The sequence below is a fragment of the Pelodiscus sinensis genome, chromosome 1 (assembly GCF_049634645.1).
Source record: "Pelodiscus sinensis isolate JC-2024 chromosome 1, ASM4963464v1, whole genome shotgun sequence".
Lineage (NCBI taxonomy): Eukaryota > Metazoa > Chordata > Testudines > Trionychidae > Pelodiscus > Pelodiscus sinensis.
The window spans coordinates 85,703,970-85,725,700 of record NC_134711.1 but is presented as its reverse complement, the minus strand read 5'-3'; the positions used below and the strand labels follow the sequence as shown (position 1 = coordinate 85,725,700).

The 21,731-nt window shown below is 44.5% G+C and overlaps 1 protein-coding gene across 2 annotated transcripts in view; it reads left to right on the top strand.

Moving 5' to 3' along the window:
- The window catches only part of PDE6H (phosphodiesterase 6H), a 42,336-nt gene extending 28,353 nt beyond the window's left edge, over window positions 1-13,983 (top strand). Inside the window, exons 1-4 of one of the 2 annotated variants that reach the window (XM_075934549.1) lie at window positions 5,016-5,126; window positions 10,051-10,232; window positions 11,786-11,826; window positions 13,254-13,983. In XM_075934549.1, coding sequence (XP_075790664.1) covers window positions 10,099-10,232; window positions 11,786-11,826; window positions 13,254-13,330 — 252 coding nt within the window. In that variant the 5' untranslated portion in view covers window positions 5,016-5,126; window positions 10,051-10,098 and the 3' untranslated portion in view covers window positions 13,331-13,983. Of the gene's footprint in view, window positions 1-5,015; window positions 5,127-10,050; window positions 10,233-11,785; window positions 11,827-13,253 lie in introns of those variants that run through there. The other variant, XM_075934541.1, reaches the window with a different exon arrangement.
- Window positions 13,984-21,731: the final 7,748 nt, after the last annotated feature.

The window sequence follows — 21,731 nt, the reverse complement described above, 5'->3', positions numbered from 1 at the left end:
CCTGGTGGGCTCCCACCTGCAGGTTTACCTGCACCTTAACGGGTATCGGAGGATCCCAGCTCTGGTTGGCAATGCGAGTGGTGAGAAGTGTTTCCCACCACTCGCACTGGCCGTAAACAGCAATTCACAGCCAACCAGAGCTATGATCCTCTGATACCTGTGGAGACAATGGTAAATGTAGCAGTGGCAGCCTGCCAGGAACCAACCCTGCTACCATTTTTTTTATTGCCAACCCCTGCTATATGAAGTAAGTGAGATAAGAATCAGGGTGTATGGACTTTTATTATTTATGAAGCTCATTTTTGGCTTAAGTGAGATTTAGAAGGAGGGAGAGTCTTGTGAAAAGGGCAGTGGCAAGTTGGTTTAACTAACAAATATCGTGCATGTTTTATATCAGCTGTTTTAGATCCTCAGCTGGTATGAATTAGTGAGTATAGCTCCATCGATTCCAGTGGAACCATCAATCTAGGATCCAGCAAGACAAACCCATCCATGGACTGCTGTGTTTCTTCTATTATTCAAGCTTGCCAAATTAGTTGTTATGTCTGGTAAAGTAATCATTGCCATAGTTATCATAGGGTTTGAGATCTTGCAGGAAGGGGTTCCAAAAGATTTCTTACACTGGAAGTGGGGAAAAATCTGCCCTACAGCATTCAGAATGGTGGTTCTCCCTTCCTGGGTCAGAGATAGGACTACTTGTTAATGTTTGACCCCAACTTCTGGCCCTGTGTCATGTGGGAGCTGTGTTATACCACAGCTGAAAAAAAGCATGAAACTCATTTCCATTGTGTTAGTCAATCACAAGAGGGATGGGAGCCAGAGCAGGCGGGTTGGCCATAGCCATGGATGAAAAGAGGGAACTGATTGGATATACTTGACTCTTGGTCTAGCCATCACACCCAGCAAATTCCATCATCTAGCAGGGCTGCACCTTAAAATTACAACTGAGGCACTCCTGCATGTCTATTAGTGCCATGCTAAGGGAATGTCTAAATGCACACATGCACATGCAAGAGTGCGCGCATGTGCGTGCGCATGCATACACACAAAGTAAAGTCCAGCACCTTCAGAAGGAAAGAGAAGCGAGAGGGCAGGGGTGACAACAGATGGCATGGGAGATGTTGAGAAAGGATAGGCAACAGTGGGAAAGAGTGAAAAAAAGAGAGACCAGAGGAGAACATTAATGGAGCTAGTGAAGTGTTTTCAGTCAAAATGTCCTTTTCATTGGGAAATGGCTTTTTAAACAAAATGGAAATCTTCATTTAAAAATGTCAATTTTTGTCATACATTTTAAGGTTTTTCTTTCAGGGAAAAGAAATTGGTTTGTTTTAACCTGCAGAAGTGGGGATTTAGGTTGCTGTAAGCCTACATAATTTAGCTTTTCTTTTAAGACAAAAGCCTGAAAAATTCCACAAAATTTTTAAAAGTTTCATTTACATTTTTCACAAAGGGAAAACAAAACAATTATTTCCCCGAACATTCTCAATATAAGAGAGGTGGACAAGGGGAGAAAACAGACTTCTGAGCCAGCTGGAGGCAGAGTGAGAATTGGGAATGGACCAGGAGAGGTGAGAGGAGAGTCCAGTGCAAATACAGTGCAGCTGCTTATATCCCCCAAGTCTGCTCCAGCCTGCAGGAAGCTGCTGAGCACGTATAACCTCAAAGCACTTGTGTGCAGGAACCAGTCCCCACAGGAAGGAGGAGATACCAATCCAAATATTCAAAATCATTAGTTCAACCTCAAAAAATCATGAGAATTTTTGGAAAATGTATTCCCCCTTTTTTCCCCTTTTGTCTTGCAGAGACTTTAGGTTACACCTTGGTCACATTTCCAAGCTTTTCTGCACAAGGGACTTATTGACTTTTTTTTAAAAAGAAAGTGGAGATGCTCACATAAGGTGAGACACCCACAATGAAACACCCACAGCTTCCCCATGCCTCTGACACAGGTTCGCAGGGCTCAGGCTAAGGGATGATTTAATTGCAGTGTAAACATCATGGCTTGGGCTACTGCCTGAGGTCTGGGACCCTCCCAACTTGCAGGGTCTTAGAGCCCGGCCTACAACCTCACCCTGGACATTTAACCTGCAATTAAGCAGCTTCTTAGCCTGAGCCCCTCACACCCAAGTCATCTGTTGTAGGCTTTTTAATTGCAATGCAGATATGGCCCATAATGGCTGACCTGCTAGATGTGACATCACGGCACAAAGGAGCAAACTCCTTTGAGAATCTGGGCTTAGTTATGCTGAGACCTGTGAGACTTGCTTGAGTGGATATGCCTCTGGCATTGCATTCAGAACATGGAGAGGGGTGGCTCAGTCCAGCACCACAGTTCCTTCTTTATACAGGACATAATGCAGTATGACTGAGCACTGCAGTTGTATGTGAGGTGGTCTCGGGCCTCAGACAAGTGGGTAGTTGCTAAGGACGCCACACTGATTAGGGCACTGACATAGAACTGCACTATTATGGTAATGCATCCATAATCCAGTCTTGAACTGTCCTTCTGCACTAGGAGTTTCTGCTCACTGGTGCTATCCTCTCAGAGGGGTCCCTGTTCTTGCTCAGTCATGCTTCAGCCGGCTTCTGGAGTCCCAGATGTGCCCCAGAATCCTTTCTATCAATAGGTTTATATACCAGATCCTTAGCTGGTGTAAATTAGCATCATCCCACTGAAGTCAATTGAGTTACATCAGCGGAAGATCTGGCCTTCTTCAAAATCATTCTCCAACTCACTGCTTCTGTCTAGATCTAGGTCACTGCTCTTCTCCTGGCTCAATAAAAGACATCACAAATAGAAAACAAAGGTCTTTTCAAGAAAGTGCATTATAATCAGTGGAATTAGGTCAGAGATCGATTTGGATCAACGTATGATCTGCTTCCCTTGTAAAATGTCCTCACAAAAAGTTGTGTTCTCCTTGTCTTGTCTCTCACACACTTGCCTGCCTCTTCTGTCACTCCATTCATCCACAGGCCTAACCTCTCTACTCCAATACAGGCACACCCAGAAGATCTAGCTGGTACCTTAGCCCACGGGCTGTACTAGTGACAGTTGGCTATTCAGCTACTTTGCACCAGCTACTAGATTGTTGGAGATGAGGGGAGTCCTTTTCCCCACATCCCTCCTAAACTCTGAAAACTAACTTGGGCCTTCCCTTAGGAGCATGTCATGCTTAGGACATTTCTTTAAACCTTTCCCTAGCCTAGATGCACCCTCAGTAACATCAGGATCAGAGGACTTGAGACATGGTTGCCCTCCTCCAAGGACAAATGCCTCGTGATTGGTGCCCTGAGTCTGTGATGTCACCTTTGGGCATACTATTTCTGGAGAATTAGTTGCGTCTTTGAGAGATTTTTCTAGTCAGGCAGGAGGAAGGTAATTTAATGATTTCCAAGAGGAGCGCTCAGCACTGTAAGTATTCCCTACAACCTCTGTGAGGTATCCCAGACTGATGGGTGGCGGGAGAGAGTAGGAAGAAATAGATAAACTGAACCCTGAGAAAAGCCCAGTGAAACCCTAGGGTAATTATTTGGAGTTCTGTGTCTGGAAAATCCAAACAGCCTCAGTGGTTGCAGCTAACAAGACAGATTTTAATGTTTTGCTCGGTCTCTTACCTTTGTGTTGAAATCCATTTACTGAAGTAAATGGATATTTTGTATGAATAGCCAGCCCACCTTTCAGAGGGGAGTTAGGCGGGAAGCAGCTCCTTCCTTAATGGTTTTGCTGGTGGCTGTTTGGTTTGGACTATTGCTTGGCTGTTGTGGCATTTGTCTGAGTCTTTGTATGGCTGGTAGTAGCAGGGCACTGTGGTAAAGATGTTACTGGTGTTGAGGACTCAGCTGCAGTTTACAAGATGTTGTTGAAACCTCAGGGGGTATTGGAAGGGTTCTTCCATGAGGAGGCTCACATTGCTAGATACCCCCTTCACCACACTGATAATAAACCTTTTCTCTCTGTAACAGTCTGTCTTCCAAGCTCATCATTTTGTCATAGCAGAATGGGATTTCCTAGGATTCCCATTGACAAGGGGGTGGCAAAATTTTAGTTCTACTTCGAATGAGCTTAAAGGCTGCCTCTCTTTTTAAGTGTGTCCTTCTTTGTTTCTGTTTGGTGTTGAAACCGTTGCTAGAGAAAAGAGCCTGAGAGCTCAGAGCAATAGGATACAAGCATCAGCAGCGGCCGAAGCTGGAAATATTAATTACATCCCCAGTTCAAACAGCTGACAGAGGAGTTGTGGCACTTCTCTCCATTCAGCTGCAGTCGTGTCTGAGATGGGATACAAAGTTCTCTAGCGAGAGCACTGCTACAAGGAAATCACTGCAGCACACCTGGGGCCTATATCTGAGATATTGAGGACATCACCACATGGAATAAAATAGTGAGAGCAGTTATACCTAGAAATGTGTATTTCCAGAGCATGGCTGCAGGAAGATCACAACCCACCTGAGCCTGTCTTAGATTTTTGGGCCCACACTGATGACCCCAGTAGTGCATGTCTGACCTTCCCAGGGCACAGTGGGACGATCACAGCAAACGTGGAGTGTGTGTCTGATATCTGCAAGACATGGATCCAAGGAATGTGACAGTCCACATGGAGTCTGTTTGACGCGGCTGCAAAGATGATCATGTCAGATGTCATTTCACCTGACAAGGAAATTTTCCATAGAGGATCAGAGATTAAAGCTGTGAAGAGGGTGGATTAAAGAGTAGCTATTTGTCACTAGTGCTCAAGCCTTCTTAAGTGCATTGGAAGCACAGGATAGTGGGAAGGGGATTAACCTGGAAGCCAACCTGGAGGTGGATGTCATTTGCTAGCATTGGGATAAGAACATCACTGTGTACAGATTGTATTAGGTAAAATTAGTGCTCAGACACAAGCAAGGCCTTTACACTAATGAATTAAATCCTGGGCCAAGTAAAGGTCCTGTCAGAGCCAATTAGATAACCTTGTGCAACAGAGAACAGAGGATGTGAAGGGGCATCCAGTTGTCCAGCAGCTTTCATTGGGAAAGGACAGGAATCTGCAGCTTCTGGCTCCACTGGTTCTCTCACTCTGGGACTATCTTTCACTGTCTGTCAGTGACATTAGTGGCAGGGGAGCAAACCCTCTGGATCATATTAAGAGGTAAGGTGCCAGAGAACTTGAAGAGGTGCCATAGAAAAAGATCAAATTAACTGAAGTAGGAGTTTGTCAGGTACCTAAGTACTGGGATGACTGGTTCCATCTAAGTACCTAGATAAATGGATACACAAGGCTGCAAAAAAACAAGCAGAAGGCTGTGTTGTGTGTCTCTCTGGTCCTGCATGGTTGAGGAGGAACTGATCACAGAGGCACAAGAATTGGTGCAAGAGGAACTGATCAGAGACAGGAGAACTGATGCAACTCTTGTGTAGATGAGAACTGGTCTCCACTCCAAAAAACAAAGACATCTTTGCTTTCGTGTGGAGGGAAATTGGCCTGTTGGCATAATAGCAGCATGGTGATTTTGTGTTGTCTGGTTCCTAGCTTGAGATGAAGGAAGAATGAACTCTCCCCAGCACTGACGCTACTGCCCACCCAAAAGCTCTATGCTCTTTTCCAAGGTGCTATCAGGCTGTGGAGATGAATAGTGAGAACAGAAGTAATGAAGGTGCTGAGGGGGAAAGAGAATTGTTATTCCTTAACCCAATTGAATCCCATTTCTCTCCTCCTCTCTTACATTAGCGAGAAATAGGATGTACTATGGTTTGGTCTGGAGCTTTCTCCTACCATATACCAGGCAGAAGTGGCTGAAATCTCATTTAGGTATGGCTTGAGGAAAGGCTCTGAATCCCATAGACAGAGTCCTCCTATTAGCTGCTTCTCCTCCATAGTAAACCTTGGGGCCAAGGAGGCTTTGAAGGACAGGAAGCAGCTGCCTCCCAAATGTGTTATGACCTGGATAGAGTGTTGTGGCAGTGCTAGCCTGGTGTCTGCTAAAACAAGGAACGATGGCACTGACAGATGATGGCCCAGCTGTCTCCCTTGTTTCTTGATGTCAGTATCCGAGGTTAAAAATCTCAGTCGGCCGTTTTTACCATCAAGTGACATTTCATTTGCTCATGGGTGGCCAGGACAGGAGGCAGCCAGCACAGTATCTGAGTCTGTCATGGTAGATCAAAGCTGGTTAGAGATGTTCTTTGGGTTTTATTTGCACCTTTACATTGCCCTGCCTTTCTAGTGTTCCAGGAGGGAGTCACATCACTGTAACTGTACCCAATTGATTTTTATGGCTTTTGAGAATAGTGCACAATGCAAACCATGCAAACCAGAATACTTAATTTTAATGCTAAAAGTTCTACATTTCTTAGAGCAAAGTGACAGAGTTTAATTTTTTGTTAATTCTTTAACTAATACGTCATCAAGAAGGAAAGATGATCTTGTAGCTAAGAAAACTCCCTGCTCATCTAAATTAACTTAATTCCATTTACGTCAGCAGATAATTTTGCCCTAAACTGGGATTCAAGAGATCTAGGTATAATTCTTGGCTCAGATACAGATTTACTCTGCGACCTTGGACAAATCACTTAATCTCTGTTTTAGCTTCTCTTCAGTAAAATGTATTGTTACCCCCACTCTACAGGTTGTTGTGAGAATAAATCCATACATTCCTCGGAGATGCTCAGATACTATGTTGACAGGAATCATATAGGTAACAAGACAGATACATAACTAGATTTACTATGACTGTGTTTGTGATCAAACTGAGTGTTTAGCAGGTGTGCCTTGGGAGATTATGGATATACTGCAGGCAAGAGGTCTAGTGTAAATACACTTCAAACTGTTTCTGGCCATAACTACAAACTCTGCTGTCTGTTGTTTCACTTAGAATGACTTTAACCCTACAATCTCTAGTGTACTGAGCTTCTCCTATAGAACACCTTTATTACAAAGCATGTGGTATAGCCACATACATGCACATGTAAAATGGAATTGCTAGGAATAAATTCTCTGCTCCTCAGGCTTTCCCCCCGACCTTTCTAGATTTTGTTTAAAGGAAAGAATTATGGCAACTACAGGCACTGATGGGGCCCAAAGAGCTCTCTCATTCCCTAATTGTCAATGATCTAAAAATAGTTTCAGCTCTTTGGTGGCTTTTATAGGTTGGTGATTAGAAAGATCTCATCTCTGCTGTCTGTAACATCACAGAGGGGGAGGGGAGGGAATGGGGGATTATACAAGAATTACTGTGGTGACATAAAGGGATTTGACATCAGTACTAAGACATGAAGCTAATCCCAGCACTTGTTAGCATGAATGTTGAATAAATGAACCAACAGAAATGCTTTAGGAGAGGAGATTCATAATGCAGTGCAGATAAGGGAAGCATTTGATTTCATGAAAGGTGCATACAGGTGTGGAGTGGAGGTGAGGGTAAAATGAATAAATGACGTTTCCTCACTTCTGCTTTGGAAAATATGGAATGTATTATACGATTGTTTACCCACTCCTTTTTTAACTACTGTACCACTAAGTGCTCTTGAATAGGGTGCACTAAGCTACATCAGAGTTGATGAAGGGACAGATGATCCCATGGGACACAGGTGTCAGGGATCCATGTGTTGCAAGGTTTAGAATAGGGGTGGGCAATAATTTTTGATGGGGGCCCACTCCAAGATTTTGGAAAGTGGTCAAGGGCCACACTTGCCTGTGGAGGAGATGCAGGGTCTAGGATGGAGGTTGGCTGCAGAAGAGCACATGGAGTAAGGGACTAGGGTGCAGGAGATGGTGTGATGTCTGAGAGGGAGTCTGGGTGAAGAAGGGGGTTGTGACCAGTGCTCCCTCTAATCTGCATGGCAGCACAGCTTCACAGGTGATTAATCAGCTCCGCCCAATCGGAGGCTCAGGGCTCTATGTACTGTGCTGACTGACTGGGCAGCGCTGATTAATCACCTGTGAAGCTGTGCTCCTGCACAGTTTAGAGCATGGGGTTCACAAATTGGGGGGCATGAAGAAATTCCAGGGGGGGCGTGAGGCAATCCAGCCTCTCCTTCCCCCTCCATCAAGTTTTGTTGCCCTGTTCAGTTTCCTTTTTTTTGCTCAACAAGTTTTGCTACTATTTGGGGGCGGGGCATGAGGGTTTTTCAAAACTCAAAAAGGGAGGCATGATGCCAAAACATTTGGTAATCACTGGCTTAGAGAGAACACTGGTTGTGACTTGGGGCAGGGGATAGGGGTGTAGGATCGTGGAGGGAGTAGGGGTGCAAGAGAGGATTCTGGCCTGGGAGTGGGGTTCTAGGAGGAGGTACAAAAGGAATTCCTGGAGGGAATTTTGACCTGGGAGAAGAAAAGGGGATGCAGAGGGTTTGGGTGGTGATCTGGGGCAGGGGAATGGGGTGTAGAGTCTTGGAGGGGGTATGAGTGCAGGAGAGGATTCTGGCCTGGGGGAGGAGTAAAGGAGAGGGTTCAGGATCTGGGAGGGAGCTGTGACCTGGGTCGGGGGTGCAAAGGGTTTGGTTGGTGTCCTGGGGCAGGGAGTTGGGGTGCAGGAGGAACAGGGGTGCCAGAGGCAGGCTCTGAGTGGGAGGTGCTTACCTAAGTGTCTCCTGGTCAGCAGCCCTGCAGGACCCCAAGGCAGGCTACAGCCACAGATGCTTGAAACTGCAGGCTGTTCCCTCCTCTTGGCTCCAGGAGGAGGAAGAGGCTTGTGCTGACCCCATCTCCCAGGCCAATCTCTCAGCTCCTATTGGCTGGCTGTTTCCAGCCAATAGGAGCTGAGGATTGGGCTGGGGGTGAGGAGATCACACAAAGCCTCCCCTTTCCTGCAGAGCAGAGAGTCACGGGGACTGAGCTTTAAACTGCGGCTGCTGTGTGTCTGAAGGACACTGTATTTTGCCCAACTTTAGAACCACAAAACTCGCAGCTAACAATGCAGCAGCTCTACCACTTGAGATAAACTCTCTTTTATGTCCTCTACATGCTAGCAACAGAATTTACATCCTTTTCAGGCTTCCATCCATTAGGGGGGTGACAATGCCCACATGGTTTCTTGGTCACTTTTACAATCTGCTGAGCAGATGTACAGATTTGATGGTGCCCATTTATATTGAGAACCACCTAGTGTTAGTTAGTTAGCTTTGTTCCCAGATTTCCCTTTTTTTACAGTATGGAATTGTGACCTGATCCATATGCAGCAATGGAGTATGCAAAGCCATTGCCCATGACACTTACAATCATCAAAATTGGAGATGGACAATGGCTATTGGGTCAGCTCACCCACTCATGCTCTCCCATATCTTAATTAACGAAGGATTGTTTTCTAAAATATATTCTCCACTGCTTTGCCTTGGTCCCATTTAAAACCTCTTGGGAAAATCTATTTCCCTAGGAGGCTAATATTCCATATTGCCAAAATATTCTGTAATGTTTATAAATATTTTCTTAGAGTGATGTGACACTCAATAGGTATATACTAAATCTGTAATAAAAAATATAGGCTTTACCAGACTAGGACAAATCAGTTATCTAGCTCCATTGGAACTAGACCTTCTGCTTCACTAGAACTGATTATTGGGCCATCTGGTCTAGCAACATTGACCAATAATACATGCTTCAGAAGCAGGTGTGACTATCTTTTTGCAGGTCACAATGCAATATCCTACTAAGGTAGATAAATGCCTGCTTGCCCCCCAGCTGGTGTCCCCATAGCTTAGAACTTGCCATTTTTATCCTAGCAAGTGTGACTGCAGATGTAATTCTGTTTCTTATTCTGTATATAAGAACATATGAATATCCATACTGGGTTAGAGCAACAGTCCATGTAGCCCAGTATACTGTCTTCCAACAATGGCCAATGTCAGGTGCTGTCAGAGGCAATGAACAGAAGAGGTAATCATTGAGTGATCCCTCCCCTGACGCCCATTCTCAGCTTCTAGTAGAGATACCATCCCTGCCCATCCTGTCTGTTTAATCCCCTTCTATAGGCTCTGGTCAAAGGTATAGGTTTTTTCTCCCTCCTTTGGCTGATGCTATCTAGAAGTCATAAATTCAGCATGTTCCTTCCATTTCATTATCTGCATTTGTCTTACAGATAGGAAGATTTGAAAGAGGAGTACCTCGTGCGTACAGCAACCCGAGAATGAGCGACACCAACACTCTCAACACCACAGAAACAGCAACTGGTCCCACCACACCACGCAAGGGACCTCCCAAGTTCAAGCAAAGGCAGACAAGACAGTTCAAAAGCAAGCCCCCAAAGAAAGGAGTAAAAGGGTAAGAGCGCGAATGAGAGCTCCATGAAGTGGTACATGTATAAAGTGTGGCGGTGAGGTGATGTGATATACCTTCTCACATCTGGGATCTTTCAGATGATCTTTGCGTAAATAGAACTTCAGAAGGCAGGATACATTCCCATAAGGAAGATATCACGACACATCCCCCCCATGAGTCCCACAAGAGAGTTGCACCAACATCTCCATGGAGCCCATTAGGCCAAACCAGAAAAAAATGAGTATTATACGCTTGTGTCACTCCAGGGTTGGCTTGGAGTCTCCAGGAATTAAAGATTAATCTTCAATTAAAAATTGTCATGTGATGGAAGCTCCAGGAGTCCGTCCAACCTACTCCCCGTGGCAATGAGAAATTCCTTGTTAGCTCTTTCCCTCCTCTGCTGTTGACCTTATGTACTATGTCCCTGTAATACAGGCAGTCCCCGGGTTACGTACAAGATAGGGACTGTAGGTTTGTTCTTAAGTTGAATCTGTATGTAAGTCGGAACTGGCGTCCAGATTCAGACACTGCTGAAACTGACCGCCAGTTCTGACTTACATACAGAATCAACTTAAGAACCCCAGGCGTCCCCAAGTCAGCTGCTGCTGAAACTGATCAGCAGCTGATTCCAGGAAGCCCGGGGCAGAGCAACTCTGCCTGGGGCTTCCTGTAGTCAGCGCTGGTCAGTTTCAGCAGAAGCTGACTTGGGGACGCCTGGGGCAGAGCAGCTGGGGTGCTGCTGGGTTGCTCCAGTAGCGCCGCTCCTGGGTGCTACTGGACCAACCTAGCAGCACCCCATCTGCTCTGCCCCAGGCATCCTGATTCAGCCGCTGCTGAAACTGACCAGCAGCGGCTGAATCAGGACCTGGGGCAGAGCAGCTGGGGTGCTGCCGGGTTGGTCCAGTAGTGCCCAGAGCGGGCGCTGCAGGACCAATCGGCAGCACCCCAGCTGCTCTGCCCCAGAGTCCAAAACAAAAGTCTGGTCTGCTGGGGGGGGGGGGGAGCACACTAGCTGCGCCCCCCCCCCTCCCCAGCAGACCAGGGACACGGGGAGCAGAGCCTCTGAGGCTTTGCTCTGGCAAAGCCTCAGAGGAAGGGACCCCGCCGCGGCTGCGGCTTCAGTCCGGGAGCCTGTGGTCTGCTGGGGACCGTCCCCAGCAGACCACAGGCACCCAGATTGAAGCGGCAGCAGCGGCGGTTCCCCGCGCCTCTGAGGCTTTGCTCTGGCAAAGCCTCAGAGGCGCGGGAACCTGCCCGGTGCCCCTGGTCTGCTGGAGACGGTCTCCAGCAGACCAGGGGCACCGGAGCAGCTTACGAACGGGGCTTTCTCGCCCCGACTTCCGGGGCGAGAAAGCCCCGTTCGTAAGTGCGGATCCGACATAAGTCGGATCCGCGTAAGTCGGGGACTGCCTGTATAGCAAAATCCTCATTGAGCTATTCCCTTTTGTCAAGTGCTGACCCAATCTCCCTTCCGTTGGGAAAGACCCTGTGTGAAGTGATCCTTCTCTTTTGGTTCTGTTCCAATCTCACCTCTCCTCTGTTGTCCTTTCTCACAGGTTTGGAGATGACATTCCAGGAATGGAAGGACTTGGAACAGGTAAGTCATATGTAATACTGTTCTTGTATTTCTGTTACAAATGCATAGAATCATAGAATTAGGAGGGACAGTAAGGGTGTGTCTACACTGCACCGTTATTTCGAGATAACTAGCGTTATTTTGAAATAACAATGTGAGCGCTACACAGCCATTCCATTATTTTGAAATAATGTCAAAATAATGGATGGCTTATTCCAAAATCTATAAACCTCATTCTACAGGGAATAACGGCTATTCCAAAATGCCTATTTCGAAATAAGGCATGTGTATATGCTCTACTGCTGCTATTTCAAAATAGCCCCTCACCAGGGCCATTTCGAACTGATTTTGAGGCTTCCCTGTAGTGTAGCTGTGCTATTTTGAAATAAGCTATTTCAGAGTATTTCTTCCAGAATAGCTTATTTCAAAATAAGTATGCAGTGTAGACATACCACAAAAGTCATTTAGTCTAACCCCCTGACAAGATGCAAGATTTGTTGTGTCTAAACCATCCAAGACAGCAGAAAAATCAACCTTCATGCTTCAAGGCTTAAGATGATTGCCTGCTATGGTCAGGTATAAGTTTCTTTTTGCCCCCTCCATAATGTAGCACTGCACAAGTGGCAAAGGTACCTTGTGGGTGTTCTGGCCTCCCTTCCTTGCAATCTTCTATCAGCTGTGGAATTAGGCAAATACTATGATAAAAGGCTATTCATGTCTGTTTGAATTTGTAAAGGGATTCACTTGGGTCTGACAGGGCTCACTTGTGCTTGATTTCTGCAACTATTCTAGCAAATGACTTCATCATCAGGAAGGATCACAGAAACAGTCACTTTAACACCAAGAACACAGGAAAAAACACAGAAAGTTAATTTCAAATTGCTAATTGTTAGCACGTTCACCAGAATCCTCGTTCCAAGAGTTACACATATCCAACCAGTGACCAGAAATGCACCAAATGATCTCTGTCCAAAAGAGCTCAGATTTTAAAAATAAGATACACCTCAATAATCTACACAACAAGAACTGTGTGCCAGGATAACAAAAGTATTCAAGAAAATCACAATCTGGCTATAAAAACAAGTTAATGGGAAGGCAAAAATAATCAAACATTTTTAAATGAGCATAGCTCTAGTTATCAGGTGCTGGAGATGAGATACAAAACTACATGGACTATATGATGCAGCAAAAGGTGAGATGTCACATGAGAACCATTGATCTAGTTCAGTGTAGCAAGGTGCATGAGTTTGCCAACTCTTACACTGACAGGGTGAGAAAATACTGTCCTTCACTTCTCTGTCTAATCTTTTAATAGAGGCCCATTTTCCTTTCCTTTTCACCTAACAGTATTTCTTTAATCAATCAGCCTGCCCATTCCTAAAGAAGATTCAATGGGGCATACTGAACTTGTACAGCACTTATCCAGTTTCTCTTTCTCTCTCTTGCAGATATCACAGTGATCTGTCCATGGGAGGCTTTCAGCCATCTGGAACTGCATGAGCTGGCACAGTTTGGCATCATCTAAGTCACCAGCCTCAGTCCTGGCATCCCTGATATCGTCCAAGGTTCCAGAATGGTCTTCTTCACCATTGACACTTATTTTTGGTCCTTCCATCCAGCTGCTGACATTCTGTTGACCATGTACCAGGTGGCTTCATGAGATTCACCTAGTTCAAAGCAATTCCTTCTCAGATGAACTTGGCAAGAAGCTGTCAGGGACCCTGAATATTCACCTTGCCTCATCTGATGAAACTAATAGAAATGTTTAAACATCTCTGTAAAATGTCCCATATTCTCCCTGGAGTATTCATGTGTGTGAAATCTCACCTATATCTTTTAATGCCTGGGTGATGTATGTATGATTTTTCACCCTCTACCTCCCACTTCCAGTTACCTGAGACATAGTCTGTATGTGCCTATTTGAAGTCTTATCCTGTATTTCTGCCCTCAACCCTATGACATTAACTCTGGATTAAATTCATCCCCCACTCTCAGAACATTTTCCTGCCTTGGCTTTCCATCTATATATGAAGTCCAACAGGTGTGGATAATATTCCCATGATATCTGAGCCACTAGTCAATTGCTCTGTGCATATTCATAGGAAAAAGTGTCCTGAGAAGCTTCAGGGGGTAGCTGAGTTAGTCTGTACAGGATAAACTTAAAAAACAACAAATAGTCTGGCAGCACTTTATAGACTAACAAAACATGTAGATGGTATTATGAGCTTTCGTGCATGAAAACTCATGATACCATCTACATGTTTTGTTAGTCTATAAAGTGCTGCCAGACTATTTGTTGTTTTTTAAGTGGCCTGAGAGTCACCTATACAGCCACCATGCCACCGTTCATTAGGAAGGTTATCCTGGAGTCTCATATGAGCTCGAATCTGTCACTAAAATTCACCCTCATAGACCAGAAGGGTTTGGGAATACTATGTGTTCCCTGTATTATCCACTGGTCAGTGGAGCAGTCATTAGATTTCTGTTGCTCCAATAAAGACAGGTGACAGTCTGAATGTGCAATATCACTAGCTAAACCTATCACAGCCCTTACTCCCCTCTGCTTTCCTGAGGGGCTGCCATGCTAATCAAATGACTCTCAGGGTGAGATAAACTTTCATGGTCTACATCTAGAAATCCCTTCCTAGCCCTGCCACCATATGAGCATGAGGAATTGCTTGTCTATGTCAGTGAAGAAAACAGGGAAGCATCGCCATTGTCACCTAGCAGTGACACACAGCACATTAAGGGGATGTTTACAGGACAACGTAGGCCTGTGCTTGAGCCTGGGCTCAAGCCTAACCACCACTTGTGTCTACACTGCTATTACACTAACTCAGGGTATGTCTACACTACCCCGCTAGTTCGAACTAGCGGGGTAATGTAGGCATACCGCACTTGCAAATGAAGCCCGGGATTTGAATTTCCCGGGCTTCATTTGCATAAGCGGGGAGCCGCCATTTTTAAAACCCCGCTGGTTCGAACCCCGTGCAGCGCGGCTACACGGGGCACGAACTAGATAGTTCGAACTAGGCTTCCTAGTTCGAACTACCGTTACTCCTCGTGAAATGAGGAGTAACGGTAGTTCGAACTAGGAAGCCTAGTTCGAACTATCTAGTTCATGCCCTGTGTAGCCGCGCGGCACAGGGTTCGAACCAGCGGGGTTTTAAAAATGGCGGCTCCCCGCTTATGCAAATGAAGCCCGGGAAATTCAAATCCCGGGCTTCATTTGCAAGTGCGGTATGCCTACATTACCCTCCTAGTTCGAACTAGGAGGGTAGTGTAGACATACCCCCAGGGATCAACCCCATGATTCCAGGACCCTGCAGGGCTGGAGGGGTTCTGCTCAAATTAAGAGGAGACCCAAGGTGCCAGTCCTTCGGTTTGCAATGTAGAGACAGCTTCACTTGACTCAGTTCCTGGGAATCAGCTGGAAGTATCCCACAATTCCATGGGGCAACTTTCTTAGTCTTCTCCATACCAACAACCTACTGCCGATTCTAGCGAAAATGGCAAGTGGCCAGTGTCAGGTCAATGTTAATCCTTCCCTTTCTGTTTACTGATCTACAAGTCCACTGCCCTGGGTGTGCAATGGAGAGCTTGGTGATCAGCCTTTTGCAAAGTGACTGGCTTCCTGGTGACATGCAGGACACACAGTAAAGTTTTCCCACCATGCACCATGGTCCTGGGGCTTCAGCAGCTGCCTTTGGGGAAGGGGCATTCCCAGGGATACTGCAATATGCTTACTAAGACTTGGGACAGCACAAGTATGGACACCAGAGCCCTAGGTTCAAGCACGAATGAACTGTAGGTCAGGACCCCAAAGTGGGTCACAACCCTGTTTTAATGGGAGTCATCAGGGCTGGCTTTAGATTTGTTGGGACTCAGGGCCAAAGCCAATGCCTGAGCCCCCACCACTGAGGAGTTGAAGCCCCAGGGCTTCCGCCTTGGGTGATGAGGCTCAGACTACAGGCCTCCACCTGGGCTGAAGCTCTTGGGATTTGGCGGTGCTTAGGAAGGCTTAAGCATTGGTCCCCCCTCCTAGGGTAGGATGACCAGATGTTCTGCTTTTATAGAGACAGTCCTGATATTTGGGGCTTTTTCTTATATAGGTGTTCATCTGCCACCCTCATCCCAATTGATCACACTTGCTGTCTAGTCAACTTATCCCAGGGTCAAGTAGTAATTTTTGTTGTCAGAAAGGAGTCATGGTGCAATGAAGTTTGATAACTTCCGGTGTAGATGCTCAAGTTCAGGGTTTCCTAGCACAGGCAGCTGACTCAAGTCCCACAAATACTGGGCTAACATCGAGGGTAGACACATCCGAAAGTACTGACTCTGTACCGGCCAGCTTTAAATGGGTCCTTCTAACTCAATGTTGGTTTAGCACAAGTTGGAGTCCTATCTACCTCCTTCTTCCTTGTATTTAGCATACAGTAGCTCTCCCATAGGCACTGACTTCAAGTGATTTTTATTATCAGATACTCATAAAAGATGGGGTCAGTCTTCTAATCATGGTGAGATTCACAGGTTTTTCTATGCTGAAATTTACCTTTCCCTGGTTTACACTGTGTGTCAAATCAATGATTTATATGTCTCCATTTTTACTTTGAAATGTTTAGAAAAAGTGTAAGCCAAAATTTTAATATCACCCTTCACAAAGCCCTGTTACAAATATGTAGCTGCATCATGGTCTCTCTCCAGCTATTCCGATTTAAGGATCTTTAATCTAAACACCCACAATACTCACCACTTTAAGATAAAGGGATATTAGCAGTTGGTAGTACTCCTTTTATTTTCTATAGGCCAGTCACTAGTAGTAGTACACAAACAGGGAATACTATAGAGCAATGTAATCATGACAAGTACAAGTTATGTGGCACCTGGCAAACTACACCATTGGACTACTTGTTAGGCAGATACTTTCTATAACCTTTTTTTTTCTATGCACTGTTGTTCCTCATTTCTTGCACCTTTTTTTCTTTTCACAGCTCTTCCTCTTTCTTGACATCTTCTCTGTATAGGTGAGATTTTTATTTAGCTTTTAAATATGAGTGACTTACGCCATTTATCTTGAGTCTTATGTAATAGCCTTTGAAGGTTTTTTTTTTAAATTAAATAAGGATATCTGTTTTCTTGTGCTTCCTTTCACCTTAAATTGCTCTATTTACATGACCCTTATCTCTCCTTCTCACATTCTGTCTCTATTTATTTGGGAAAAGGCCTATTGGTTCCAGTTTCTGGATCACACAAAGAAGTGTGATCATTGCCTCTCTTGCCAGTATACTTAATTAGGAATATATCAAGAGCATTAGAATAGCCCTTGAAGCTGCCATTTTCATCCCATGTTGAGACATAAACCTGTGGCATTGGTACCATTCTCTGCCAGCAAATACTGGAACATTCACACATTTCCCTCTTTCTAAAGGAGTCCAGAGATTGGGACATTCTAGTGAACATCAGAGTTCTTCCTTTGAACACTCTGTTGGTGCATTCCCTACTACCACAAGAGTACTGAAAAATTTCCCCTTCAAAGGAGTTTAAAATCAGTTCATTCCCTGCCAGCTCTCATCTTTGATTGAAAACCTGTTTTGCAAGAGTTTGGAGGCACTTGCTTTTGATCTTAGGTTTTGGGTGATTCTTTTAAGAGGACAGTCGCTCCCTTTCATTTTAAGGAGTTTTAATGTTTATGAAAGGAATTTTAAAATAAGCTCTCTTTTGGTCTTTGACAGAAAGAGAAAAAGAGAGCCCCTACAATGTTAATTGTCAGGAGCAGTGAGAGTTGGCAATGTTGCAAGGAAAAAAGTGTATTTAAAAGCACTATGAAACACTGCAGCATGTACACACGGTGACAGGTTATTCTGTGTTCTTTTACTATTAAAAATAAAAATAAAGAAACAAATATTTTAAAAATCCTGAAGAGAGAGTCTGAAATTACTTTGTGTCTATAGTTAAATGTATTGTTTCATTTTAAGCTTTTTATACTATTTCAAGCTTTTTATACTATTTCTTTCACCTCTGGTCAGATCGAACTGGGAAAGAAGGAGCCTTTTAGAACTACTTCATTGCCTCCCTTGGAAGAAGGCTATTTGTTTTCTGAGCCATTGTTGTCATGTGGCCAATAGGTAAAGCCCTAAAAATCTGAGGATATCCACTTTATATCCGTGAATGCAGATGCAGATATTCACAGCTCATTTTTGCATATATAGATGTGGAAATAAATGTTGTATCTAAAACCCTACAAATCTGCAGATATCCACTTTATGTTATAGACGGCCATAACTGCAGATGTGGATGCAGATACAAACTTTGTATCTGCGCAGAGCTCTACCAATAAGTGACAGAATTCAAATATGACATCATTTGAGAAGCAAATCTACATTCTCCCCTGTTTGTGCTGCTACCAGGGAGATAGTGGTTAGTCATTGACTTCTGCGACAAGCTACTGTCAGTGAAAGGGAAAACTGGCAGGGGTGGAATTTAACCTACATTTTCTGGAATGTAATAGTTTGCGTTTTTTGAAATTTGTGGGACAGGTCTCCAGGTGGAGTAGTTCCATGGATACAGCCTTGAAGCTGTTCACAAACTCTGTTTCCCAATTCACTAACCCCAAATATATTTCAATAGCCCTTTTCCTTCTAAATTCAAGAACTCTGAAAGCCCAGATCTAAGCAATTCCACTATAACAAGTGAGTGTATGAACAACCTAGTGCATATTTAGTCACCCAGCAATGTGGATAGGCCATCTCTCATGCTTGACCCTACAATAATCAGCTTGTGGGGAAGAACATTTGAATAAATAAGCAGAGTTCAGTATTACCAGACCAACTATTCTAAATCATGAGCCAGACCCTCCCCCCAAAAATCACAAAGTTTGCTTAAAAATTAATTTAAAAAACCAATAAATGTTGGATTCTTTTCTTTCTGGTTTGTGCACCTGTAGGGTGCCTTTGCTACATACTTTACACTTTTTTGCCCCAGCCACGAGGGTTGGAAAGTTATCCACACGCATAATTAAATGAAACTGAAATTCTCTAGTAAGCACATGACTCCTGCAGCTTCAAGAAAAATCAGCAAAGGTCACAAAAATTGGCAACACTGATATTTTTCAGACTTTTAATAGTTTAAGCAACAGTAAAAAAAAGGTTTTGAAAATATGAAATATAGTGCCCTCTTTCTGAAGACTGCCTCCTTTCCCAGCTTTGCACCTGCAACTAGGTTCCTGATACACTGATCAGTCACCATCCTCTCAGAACATACTCTCCTCTCCCCACAGTGTCCCTGCTCTAAGCAATAATTGAAAGCTTTCCTCTTAATGGATCTGAGCACACAGATGATGTTATTATTGCCATCCAAGTCCACGCTTCCCCTGCTAAAGGTAAATGAGGTATTTGGTTCTTTGTGTAGGTTAAGGGATACGGCCTATAGCGAATCCCACACAAGCCAGACCAAATCAATAAAGTTGTATCTCACAACAATTTTTCTCAAGAGCAAAGGTTTGTTCACAGGAAATAATTAGAATATGGAAACTGAAGCAAGAAGATTTAGTGACACATCTTAAACACCACTCCCTTGATTAAAAAAACCCGACTGCAAAGCTGTATTAGTAGTAGTAGTAGTAGTAGTAGTAGTAGTAGTAGTATTATATGAAGGTAGCAGATGTGCTGTAGTGGGGCCGGATGGTGCCAGGACAGCATAACAGCACTTCTGCTCAAAGGAGGGTGCCATTTTGTTCTCAAAATGGTGTCCATTGCACAGCGTGATCTCTCATTCACTGCATGTGTGAGGCCATACCACTGGGAGGACATTCTATGATATCCAAACAAAGCGGTGTCTTCCATGCAGCTGAATGGATGTCTCCATCACAAAGAATAAAACAGCATCCTCTGGGACAGCATGAGCTTGCACCCCAAGTAGTGGGCACAGTATTTATACTATAAATAGCAGGACTTCACCACTGAGTAGCAGCCAGAGGCCCCAACTGAGATGGGCATCTATTGAATTGCTAGGTGCAATTCTGAGCAAGAGGAGGAGATTTTCAATGGACATTCACTATCCTCGTTTACTTTGAACCACTGTTTTTCCCTCCAGTATTTTTCTCGCTGCTCCTTTCTCCTCCACATTCCTGAGGCTGTTGGAGGTGGAGTGGGTGCACATTAAGCTTATCATCCCTCAGAAGACAGCAATCACTGTCAGATGGGAGGAGCAGGTGGAAAAGGCCTTCACTCTCCCGTGGTGCCCAGAGTGCTTTGTTAGGATGGTGGAGAGGATATACACACAAGAGATGCAAATCAGGATGCAGGAGCTCGCCCAAGTCATCCCACTCTGAGGGCAAGAATCAGGACATTATTCAGGAAAGCGTCACCACAAGTCAGCTCCAAGAGCAGCTGGGTGTCACAGTAAAAATGGTGAATGACAATGGTGCCGCAGAAAGGCAACCAGGACATTGGGAGAGCGTGTAACAAGGATCTTGTGAAGCCACCTTTCCATGAGCTGGCTATGAAGGCAATGCACACTGCTCTGCTTGTGATGACTGTGTTGAGTGGGGCCTGGCATAGTGCCCCATAGCAGTCATATACTATGCTACAGCAGCAAGAGCTCAGTGCATGCCATGGTGATAAAAAATAATCTGCACAGTGCAGCCACTGAAGGAGACTTTTCTCCAACAAGAGGTTTACCAGCAGCTTGGGATGGTGAGATGAAGGCAGAACATCTGTCTGAGAAGGAAAGGTGGATGAACAAATAGCACATGGGGTGTGCAGGTGATGGTCCAGCCAGATCATCATCATTCTGGTCATGTTCCCCAAAGAGTGACAACCAGGAAGACAACTAGGAATATTCCAAACAGTAAAATCTGCAGCTCACAAAGGCCAGAAAAGCCCAATAAGTAGAACTCTGGAAACTAAACTCAGGTCTCTTTCTGCAAAGCATTGAAAACCGCAAAGGATCAAGCTGGAAATCCCCATGTGTGTTAATACAAGATCAAACACATGCAGTTATGACAAGCATTCATATAACACTGTTATCTATTGCGTGCCAGAGAGATGTTTAATGGCTTACAGAGAGCCAACAGACACAGGGTCTCTATAGCTGCTTTGCAGACCTCCTGCAATAAGACACTACAAATATTATTCAAAAATTGATTCAAATTGATTTGATAGTCTCATTGGCTGATGGTCTGTAAATGAAGGAGAATGAATAAAATCAAGGTATCAGGATAGGACAAGGTGTCTAGTGGGGTCCCCCCAAGAATCAGTGTCAGGTCAGGGCTTATTTAACAAGTATCACTGCAGGATCAGTGTCCCAGTTGTGCTAAGCACGGTGTCAAGGTAAACAGCAGTGGCCCGACTTTCAGAAGTGCCTATCATCCAGCAACTCCCATTTTTCTCATTGGGAGCTGTTGAGTTAGGAACACTTATACAAAACAAGTCATTTGTTAATTAAATTTGTGGATGATACTAAGCTAGGAAGTTTTGTGAAAGCCACTGAAAACAGAGATGTAACACCCACGGGTCTGGAGATGTCAGATAAGGGACAGGATATACATAGATATTCAGCATGGAACAAATGCAAGCCGAAACATCTGAAGGTCTCTCTCTCTCTCTCTCTCTCTCTCTCTCTCTCTCTCTCTCTCTCTCTCAATGTAATCGTTCTTACGTAAAGCTTGTTTTTGAAGAAATTTGATAGGAACTGGTCCCAGGAGAGTCCCTGGGATGAGAAGGTGCAGGACATTAGCTATGAGATTGCAATGAAATATGGGAACAAAAAAATCCAATGTGATTTTGGGCTGCATATATAGAGGCATTAGTCACCACACAGAATCCTAATACAATATGGCTATGTCTAGACTGCAAGCCTCTTTCGAAAGAGAGCGTCTAGACTGCACGTTGAACTTTCGAAAAAGCGGCTTGCTTTTTCGAAAGAAA